At 42.3% G+C, this 10,534-nt stretch overlaps 1 protein-coding gene across 2 annotated transcripts in view; it reads right to left on the bottom strand.

Annotated features, from left to right (window-relative positions):
- Nucleotides 1–249: 249 nt before the first annotated feature.
- Nucleotides 250–10,534, bottom strand: part of JADE1 (jade family PHD finger 1) — a 129,003-nt gene continuing 118,718 nt past the window's right edge. For both annotated transcript variants that reach the window (XM_073572078.1, XM_073572077.1), the window contains exons 10-11: nucleotides 9,238–9,358; nucleotides 250–7,246 (exon numbers count right to left, since the gene is read on the bottom strand). In XM_073572078.1, the coding sequence (XP_073428179.1) occupies nucleotides 6,375–7,246; nucleotides 9,238–9,358 (993 nt within the window). In that variant the 3' untranslated portion in view covers nucleotides 250–6,374. The remainder of the gene's footprint in view (nucleotides 7,247–9,237; nucleotides 9,359–10,534) is intronic.

Raw genomic sequence — 10,534 nt, 5'->3', positions numbered from 1 at the left:
CCAGCACGTTCGCTCATCACTATTTGCAAATCAATTTTCTCAAGTATGAATGAGGAGGGTTCTTAGTCCTAGGATTGGATTGCTCAGTCATTTACATATTATAATGATCATTTGCATCCAAATGGTGATAAAAAAAAAAAATGGTTCCAGAAATAAAATCGGACATAATTGACTTGTAAAGAGTGATAAAATCAGTATGATACGAAACAGAATTTCATAATGAATTCAAAAGAAGACAAGACTCGATCATGTAGCAAAATGTACAGCATTTATTCACATACGGACAAAAAGGCACAATTCTACGTAGTATCGGAGCTGAAAAAATAAAGCTGTAATTTACTTGCTTATAAATATTTAAATAAAAGTAGAAAGGGACAAAAGCAGTGAAAGCAGGTTCAGCAGATTACATAATGAAAAGAAATGGCCATTTTCCTCAAGTTAATTGTACACGTTCTGCAAAATGACAAAATCGGTGAAACAATCAGGAAAAAGATCAACAAATTACAGACCTCACACCATATTGTCTCACTAATCGGGACTTTACCCATAAAACCATGGAGCCATTTTTAAAGAGGTGGTCTTTTGGGGAGAGGTCATTGTCTGTCCCCTATAATTCAGGAGTTCCTATTTTAATAAGAGAACCAGCATTGATCCAAAGAAATTGATCCCATAATCTTCTTTCTCTGCATTCAAATAACCAAATCTGTAACATCAGTAGGAACGACGGGGTAAAGTGAAAGCTACCCTGCCCATTAAGGAAGGGGGGTCCTGCCATCACATAAGCTAGTAGCCACCTTAAAGGGACTCTGCATGTCTAGATTCATTCACCAGACTTTGGCCAACAAGTAGTCATTACAGACCTAGTCTGGTAAGATACCAAACGCAGACTACTTAATCTATAGAAAAAGAAATCATCTCCCATAAGATTAACAGCTAAAAATGTGCAAAGAATCCTTCATATTTCTGACCTACTGACCAGTTGCCACCGATACGACGGCTGATTTTGGACCTGGCAAATATTCAAAAGGAGATAATAGTTGATAATACTGTAGTAACAAATCTGTGATAGCCCGCTGCTCTGGTGGCATTGGGTGGTACTAAAAGTGGCAGTGAGACACGAGAAGCGGAAAGAAAGAATATTGGGACAAATCTTTACTTAGTTTTAAGATTGTTGGGCTTGAATCGGCTGACGGAAGTGTATTATACCAGAAATGCTACTCCATGAGAGGTGCACGTCACCGAGAAGATGCCTCAATCTCATTACCTGGCGTGTGCTTCTAAATTAATTCTGCACATCAAACTCCAGCAAGTCCCTTCATTAAAGACTGGTGTGCGCAATGCTAGTCTTAATGAATCGGCAGCGTAGTGCGACCAACTTCATTCTTCAGGGTATGTCTATCCCATGACCGTTCTGTAAGTAATGTGGTGGTCTAGCCCAGGTCTATACAAGTATAGCTAGTGGACTTTCTGATAATTGTTCTAAATTTTACCACCCAAGGGCCAATGGATTTTGTTGCGCTTGCCATGGTTCGTCACCAATAACAGGGTAAGAGATCATTAATTTCTGAATATTATGGAGAGTTTATATGAAATGGAAATCTTCCAATTAAGAAAGCTGCGTACTTCTAACCTCAGATTTTCTATTGTACCTGTAATCATGAAAATGCAGTCTAATCTGCAGGCACCGTGTTACAGAGCAGAGAGAGATGAGTAGATTAATAGCTTTATGAGAAAATATTCGGTATAAACTGTTTTTTATTCATGTAAACATCTGTCAGTGGGATTTTCAGTCCAGTGGGCGGTCAGTGATTGACCGTGAGCTCTGAATTAGAGTGCATACAGAGAGAGCCGTCTGTCACTGATTGGACTGCTCACTGGTCCAAAGATCTCAGAAATAGAGGATTAAATTATTAAAATATGGATTATGCTGAATATTTTCTTACAAATCTATATATCAATCAGCTCCATTCCCCCGTCTCTATAGCAGGATGCCAGCAAATTGGTCTGCATTTTCCTGATGACAGGTTCTCTAACGTTTGTGTAGGTACCGGCAGAACCATCCTTGATGACAGCAAGCAACCCTGACTGTCCGTGCCACGAGGACATCAGAGCTGCCTGTGGGCAAGTAAAACTTTATACATAAAAACGACTTTTACAGATTACAAACTGACGACCTTTTAGGACTGAAAACAATGCTTGAAGCCGATTTTTAAGAAAAGTCATTGATACAAATGGTCTGGCATGTAACAGGAGCTCACATTTTCAAGATCTAGATAATGTCCACTGCTAGTGTAATGTCCACTGCTACACCCAGTTATCCTACCAGTTACTACAACCCGCACATCCCATCCTCCAAGACTGCAAGCTAGAAATCAAAATTACAGGCACAACTGCAAGCTGGACAAGTTTCTAAAACACCTCACCCATTAGATTGGCCATGACCTGGGCAACATACTGGGATTCTGCCACTACAAATGTGGAGGGGTTTTGAATGACATCACTTTAAGACTAATTTTCTAATATTAAAGTGTGCCTCTAGATTGGAAATACACTACCTACCCCCTGGACGCACACTCGCAGTGGTCAATAGTTTCTCTATCAGGCTGGAGGAAGCAGCAGGGAATTTTGATTACCCCATGGCTGTCCTGCCACTTCTTCGATGGCTGCTTTTAATAAATGTATAAAATGCAGTTTCTCATTAAATTACCAAGTGGATGTAAAAGCTGCAGGTACACTTTAATTTCTAGCTCTACTAGGAATATTTCACAATGGCTGATAATATAGGAACTATATCCTGGTATTAAAATAAGCTGCAAAAATGCATCCTCCTTTATTTTATTCCAAAAAAGTAGTAACAGCATAACAAAAAAAAAAAAAAAAGGTCCCTTGTCTCTTCTGTAATAAGCTTTCCCTTAAACAATACATCTGGGAAATTTTGATTCTCTTCTTCACGTAATAAGGACTGACCCATTGCCACACAGTGTCACGGTTACCCATGACCATGTCAATCACTGGCTTTATACTATACATTATTGGGGTCTAGGCATCTATGGTAAAATGGTCACACATCTGATCTATCCTACTGGAAGTACTCTAATGGGCGAGCAGGCTGCATAGGAGCTCATCTGCAGCCTCTTGTATTATACACAGTTTATAAGATTATCAGCCAGCTCAGGACCACGTCACTTCTTAAGGTAGTGTCACACTTAGCGATGTACCTGCGATCCCGACCAGCGATATGATGCGGAGAATAGTGGGAGAATAGCAGACAGATAAGGCATAGGTTCTAAAACACAATCACAATAGTGCAAAATTAACTATGAACGTCATGTGAACATATTCTGAAGTGGCTTTGGAGAGAACAACTAGAATTTTCATTTTGCTTCTGACATTGCAAAGTATTAACAAAGCGATTTTCATGTATTACAGTTCTTCAATGCCAAAAAAGAAACACAAAGAACTGTAGATTACTCTTAACATTGAAAGTTAATGCTCAGTTATCTCATAGACAATGAATGGAGTGGTGGGGCGCACGTACACACACTGCTCATTTCCAATGGGGCATTTTAGAGCCCAGTTCTACACAGGTGGATCCCTAAAAACACAATGGAGAGGTAATCCCTTTTAGATGTTGGCGATAACAATAGCAACCAGCAACTCAGGACATAGGGGATCTAGAAGTTTTTTCCTGCATGAAGAAAGTGACCTTCAAATAAGTGTCTATCAGCAGCAGAAAGCATCATAAAACTGAAATGGAGGAAATAACCCAAGTAGTGATATCAGGACCAAGTAGAATTAGATCTTAATGGGGTTTTCCGGTTTCAGAAAACACCTCTACCCAGGGCAGTGTTTTTTAAAAAAAGTGTTCTTTCCTTACCCACCCCAGATCCAGCTCTTAGTCTTCGCCACTGATCCCAGTGCTGCAGCCAATATGATGTCAGCACTGCAGGCAATAACATACACCGGGAGCAGCAGTGAAGACTCAGCACTGGACCCGGAGAGGGTGAATAAAGGATACAAATAGAGCGGAATGATGGGCATTTTATCAAACCCAGGAAACCCCTTAGATAAACTACTCACATGGCTAAAGATTAGTGATGAGCCAATGTGCTCAGATAAGGCGTTGCCGGTTTGTTGGACAATCCCTGTATGTGTTGTAGCTGTCGAACAGCCAAGAGACATGCAGGCATGGGGACTCAAACATATTTTTCGAGCACGCCGAAGTCACTCTGTTAGCACACAAGCATGATAGGATAACGTCTAATCTGAGCACGTTCTCTCATCAATACTAAATATGGCCATACACATTAGAAAAGTATTGGATAAGCCACATTTTTACAGTGCCAACCAACCATCTTTCTATGGAAGTGTCCCAACTCTCAGGGCAAAGAAGGATCAGGATGCTGGATTGTAAATGCTAGATCCTTTCTGGGGTATAGCTCACTATCCGAGTATGCTGTGCCTTACAAAAATTAAAAACACACACGAGTGCTCAGAGGAGCGAAGTGTACATAGGAGCCAAGTGTGCATGGGTATCATTGGAAACAGCCAACAGTTATCCGGCTACTTTATTCTGAAAGGTCGTTAGCGTGAAGGAGAAGAACAACGGCACTCATTGCATCCCAACACTGAACACAAACAAGGCGAAGTCGAGACTAATGCACACACTAACATGCTGCCTACAGAAAAACACTGTGGCAGAGACCAAGGCAGGCTTACAAGATTAAAATAACCTGTACGGGATTAGAAAAAAGATCTGCATCAGAAGCGAAACACGTCTTGTCCATTGGCTGTGCCTGGTATTGCACAATTCAAGAGAATAGTACAGAACTACAATTCCAGAGACAACCCAGGGATAAGAGTGCTGAAAAGCTAGAGGAAACCAATAAGTGGGTCTTTTCCACAATCCTGAAACCCCCCTGGACTTTTTTGTGGTGTTCATTTCTGCAACGAAACAAGAGAAAATGCATAAAATGGCTTAGTGGTAGGGTACACATCAATGTATAATTAGTGTTTCCATAAGGAAAATCTTGGAAGATCTTCTAAAGCCATAAAAATAGAATAATCATGAAATGGTCAGACATGTGTAGGTAAGGTCAGTTCAAGGCAAAATGTCTAAACACACATTGTGTTTTGTGTATTCATAGATGATGTCATAAGTACCAAAGAATGGGCCTGGGAAAGCATACCATAGGAAGGGACTCTCAGATAAAGGACACCACTACGTATTACTTATCAGAGCTCAATAGTGCATGAAGTATGCGGCAGTGTTCTCTATTTTAGCGAATCTGATTAGATTTGGCTCTTCATGGTCTTTACATACATGCCACCTCTGTGAGAGCTGAAGACGCAAGCACACCACACTGGTCATATGCACAATTATGGAAACCTGCATCCATGTTGTGTATAAATCCTTCATCCCTGGAAATGGAAGGACGTCAATTATTATTGTCTCCATTCAATACCCCACAACTCAACGGAACAAGTTATACATTAGTGAATACCCAAAAAATGGAAGCGGAATGCAAAATTCAGAAGTGCACCGCGGTATTGACCCATAAATACAGGGTCATCACTCTCAGCAATAGTTTTGCCCATCAATCCAGTGTAGATGGAAAGTTAGGTCTTTTGGTTGCATTTCCGATGCTGACATATAAGATTATCTTGCAAATAAAAGACGGTATATAAATACCCTAATAGCCTGGAGGTCTCCTATGTAAGGAGTATGAGACCCAGACATGCACTGGGGCAAAGAAGTATGGACAGCTCATCAGTATATGTGTACAGTGCACTTTTATTTTGAGGAAGGGGGTGCTCCCTTTTTTACCCTAGTTCCTCAAAATTCCAAAATAAATTTCAAGTGGACATTGCATCACGCACTCACCAGAGAGTCTATACATGTCATATTATTGATTCCACTCCACGAAGTACCCAACACAATTGGCCATTGTGCTCACATAACAGCTTAACAGGCAAATGAAAAGATACTTAAGACCATGCCTGGAGATCAAAATAAGTGCAAGGAAATGTAACGGGCCAAAAGTTCAAGTTGGTGTATCCAAAACCCAAACTGTGTATTACTCCAAAATGTCTACAACATGCTTCCACATGGACAAATGAAAGCACTGCCAGTGCGGCCTACCCTCAAGCTTGTAAACCTGCCTGATAAACATACTCTATGCCTAACATAAGCAGATGGAGGATAAGAAGGGAAGATATCGTGGGTAGGAAGAAAGTCCTGGATTTTCAAGTGAAAGTAAACACACTGGAGCAAGTATAGGAGGAGAGGACTATTGACCGATCCAGTCACAAGTCTTTCTAGAGAACCAGTCTGCCTGTGGTTACAGCTTGGAGCACATGACAAGGCTGTCCAGTTACGAGGCTAGGATGCTTCTCCTAATAATGTCTGTCTTGTATCCTCTGCTGGATGACAGCCTTTGTAGTGGACACTTCTCTGTGGATTCTGTTTCAGAGTCACTCATCTCTGCATCGGGCGTGTAGCCATCATTGTCACTGACTAGCTTTAGTTTATCTTTTGTCCTATTTGGAGAAACAAGTCCCATGTATTGGCAGTTCGTGTTTGATTGACAGGTTTCCTCTTTTTGTGGCTGCCTCTCTCCTTTCTTTGGAATTCGGAACCCACCCCAGTTTTTCACAGGGCTTGTAGGCACTTTTACTGAAGTCTGGTTACAATGTATTTTGATGATGGAGCCACTGTACTTGGGTAAGCCATTTCCAGCGGAGGACTTTTTTGTGGCTATGGTGGTCGCCTTATTACTACACTGACTTGGGGTTTTCTTGTTCTCCACCATCTTATCCACTGGCTCTCCTATCCTCAAGGTCTTCTGGTGCAGCTTATGGGGCTTTTCCTTTAGCTCTGCTTTTATAATATCGCACCGAGGACGGCTGTCTCGCCTTTTCCTGTGCTCCGGCATACTGGCCCCATTTTTGTGGTGGACTGGTGAAACCTTTGCAATGGCCTTCTCCATAGATAATGAAGCAGACTCGGCAGGCACTCCATCCCTCTTTTTATCATTGTAGGTAGATCGAGAGTACTGTGATTTCATTCTGCTCAAAGACCTTTCTCGGTCTCTATTCTTTTTGTGGGACACTTTCATGGAGTGACCCAAAGAAGAACCAAGTTGTTTCCTGAAGTAAGCAGAATGCCACTTCAAATCTTCAATTTTTGGAGCATCTGGGCCAGATGGCTGCGTATTAAAGAGAAAGTCACTTTCTGAAAAGGCACCTGAAAAAAATAAATAAATAAAAAGTCACAATGAGTAGTGAAATACAATGACACCATCATACAGTGTGTAGGGCCACCAGCTGCCCTTTAACCTCACCCTAGAGGAAAATGAGATTTGGAAGTGATCATGAGGACATTTATTGCCACTTCCCATCAGTAATAACATTTCCCTTCTTTAAGAGGACAGGTTAGCGCCATGGATTTGTTTTAGTAAAAATAGCAATGCAGAAGCCTCTTATATTAGAACTGTGCGTTTGGCCTTTCTCCGCTTTTACTTCTCTTGGAAAATTATGACTGCTTACACATCCTATTGACAAGGGACAACATGGTAACACAAAGTTGTGAATTTACTTGAACATTTCCAGAAGTTCAGACCTGTCCCTGCATTGTATTTTTTTTTTTTTTGGAGAATACCAACATTTACTTTAAAAGGGAATCTGTTCTTAGATTAAACGGCAAAAACCTGCGTGCAGTATGATATGGGGGCTGAGAGCTGGATCCAAGCAAGGTGTCACTTACTAGGCATTATGTTGCAGTTTCAATAAAAATCTGTGTTTTATCAGCAGAATATTACAAAAGGACAAGCTGCCTCGTGCCTCCTAGTCCTATAATCTGAGCAACGCCGTCCCACCACTGATAAGCAGCTTTTAGTCAATATACACAGAAAGCTGCCAGAGGTGTGGACAGGGATACACAGGGCTCAGCATTCAGAGAGCTGGTAGATTTGCAGCAGAGAAAACAAGTGATTGCATCAAAATGATACCATGCTGCTCAGTAAGTGACACATTGCTGCAATCAGGGCCTCAGCACTAACGTTACACCGATCTTAGGCTATATAGAAAAAACCCGATGACAGATTCCCTTTAAAGGGAATCTGTCACCCATTTTTCGACTATGAGCTGCCGGCACCGCCATCAGGGGATTATCTACAGCATTCTGTAATGCTGTAGATAAGCCCCCCGGTGTAACCTGAAAGATAAGAAAAACGAGTTACATTATACTCAGTCAGGGGCAGTCCGGGTTCGGTTTTGGTCCGATGGGTGTCGCGGTCTGGTCCGGTGCCTCCCATCTTCTAAAGGTGACGTCCTCTTCTTTGCTGCCTGTCGCGGCTCTTGAGCAGGCGCACTGCTATGCCCTGTTGAAGGCAGAGCAGAGTCCTACAGTGCGCAGGCGCCGGGAGAGCCACGACAGGCAGCAAAGAAGAGGACGTCACCATTAGAAGATGGGAGGCGCCGGACCGGACCGCCCCTGACTGAGTATAATAACTCCTTTTTCTTCTCTTTCAGGTTACATCGGGGGCTTATCTACAGCATTACAGAATGCTATAGATAAGCCCCTGATGGCGGTGCCGGCAGCTCATAGTCGAAAAATGGGGTGACAGATTCCCTTTAACGTACATGTCAAGGGGCCAGACAAGTCTTTCTTAAAGTGACTGCGGACATGTGAATCCTCACATCGCGGGCACTGAGGATTCTCTGGTGCCAGGAGCAGTGGGTCTGTGACTGCAAGTATGTGACTTGCATACACGGTGTTTCATGCTGACTAGATGGGCAGGACACAGCCTCATTCAATGCCAGTGTATTCCAGTCTACCTAGTCGGAATGTGGCCGAAAGAATGCAGACTGCATAGAGCGACTGCAGACTTGTCGCTTAAGACTGAACAACTCCAATTATTGCTAGTAACAGTTTATTTTTACAAGTGGTTGCAACATTAATAATCCTGTAATGCACAAACCAAGATCTTCCTAGACTTTGAGCCTGTACCAAATTATGGGTATTGCCATGTAAGTGATAAATGGCTCATACAGTAGCCTTTACATAACGGTGTTGTACTGATAGAAATGCCCATCGGATGATTGGTGGTGATTCATCAATCATTCAGCATGATATATGGCATTTGTTCTGAAGTCAGACTCCTCAGAGACAGCAAGTTATGACTTCAGAGCCATACAAGCAGAAGGTATATGTCGTAGTTATACCACTTATCTTACCAGCGCTGCTTCTTTCCTGATCCAACAGCTTTGTGTACAGATTAAAGATCTGCTCCTGAACTCTACAAACAGAGCGCTTCATCTTCTCCCTCCTGGTCACCATGTATGTGAGGTTGCGTACCTAAAAGAGAGAAGAGAGGAGACCTCAGCTTGTGGATGCAGCGTTTGTTTAGCACACAGGACACATCTTGATGCCAGAATCCTCCCTTGGCTCGAGTGGGATTACTACACCGCAGCAGATGTACAGACGACAATGTAAAGCCACAGGATTCATGTAACAAGATCCAAGGGATAAGCAGTGCGGGCAGACAATCCACACAGTGCTCCAGCACTAATGTAATGCACTCTTACCAGAAACTTCAGGAAAACAAGGAAAGGACCTGAGACAGCTACTGGTCAGCTGCCAGTAACCCAATATCTTGTGAATACTCATCTGTAATCTGTTATTTTATGTGGAAAATGAATTCATTTTTTCCTGTTCGTTTCAGTAACTAATATTTTGTCTTGTAAATGAAAACTTTTCTGTTTCACACCACATCCAGCAATAATAGTTACATAGACATGGACCCTTAATAGTTACATAGACATGGACCCTACAAACACAGAATGTTGGCTGGGAAAAAAAAAATAAGAATTTGTAAGCTGCCAACATCCAAAGGAGCTCTGACTTCCCTACTGCCAACTATATTAAAGAAGCGCAGAGACAAATATGCCCACTCAGTCACGGGTCCGTTCTGCTATGGCCACCGGAACAGCCCCTTTTCTTTGCTCTAATCCATCTATATTGAATAATAAAGACATTTTACAAACAGTCTTGATTTTAAAATGATTATTTTATATTTTCGCCAACTCCTATGAAGACCTATGTGTCTCTGTGAGGGGGCGGTTGAAGATTCCCACTCCACACCCCTTCTATAGCCATTTTAGTAGATATGATTACCTGGGTAAACATGAAAGATGTTAATGGTGTTTTAGCCACTAGATGGCAGCGGTTTGCAGTCATCCGACTGTCACCTGTATGGCAGTTGGCACACAGGGAGATGACCAGTCTCCGCCCCCAGCGTCAGTTGGAAAACTGAAGGATGACAGGGCTGCTGGCGGCCATCTTGGAGAGCAGTTAATAAGAGACAGATGTGACAGGAGCGTTAAGACGAACGAGTGTGTGCAGCGTGCTAGGAGTGGTCAGATTACTGAAAAAACATGCAACTGTTCCTGTCAGAGAAGAAGAATCACACTGGGGAGACAACTACGGTTGGATACAGAGTTAGATTCCACCCAAAGTGTTGGCTGTGATGTG

The sequence above is a fragment of the Dendrobates tinctorius genome, unplaced genomic scaffold, assembly GCF_039654945.1.
Source record: "Dendrobates tinctorius isolate UK_male_01 unplaced genomic scaffold, ASM3965494v1 ptg000030l, whole genome shotgun sequence".
Classification (NCBI taxonomy): Eukaryota; Metazoa; Chordata; class Amphibia; order Anura; family Dendrobatidae; genus Dendrobates; species Dendrobates tinctorius.
The sequence above is the reverse complement of the archived record's forward strand: the minus strand, read 5'-3'. Positions and strand labels throughout refer to the sequence as shown.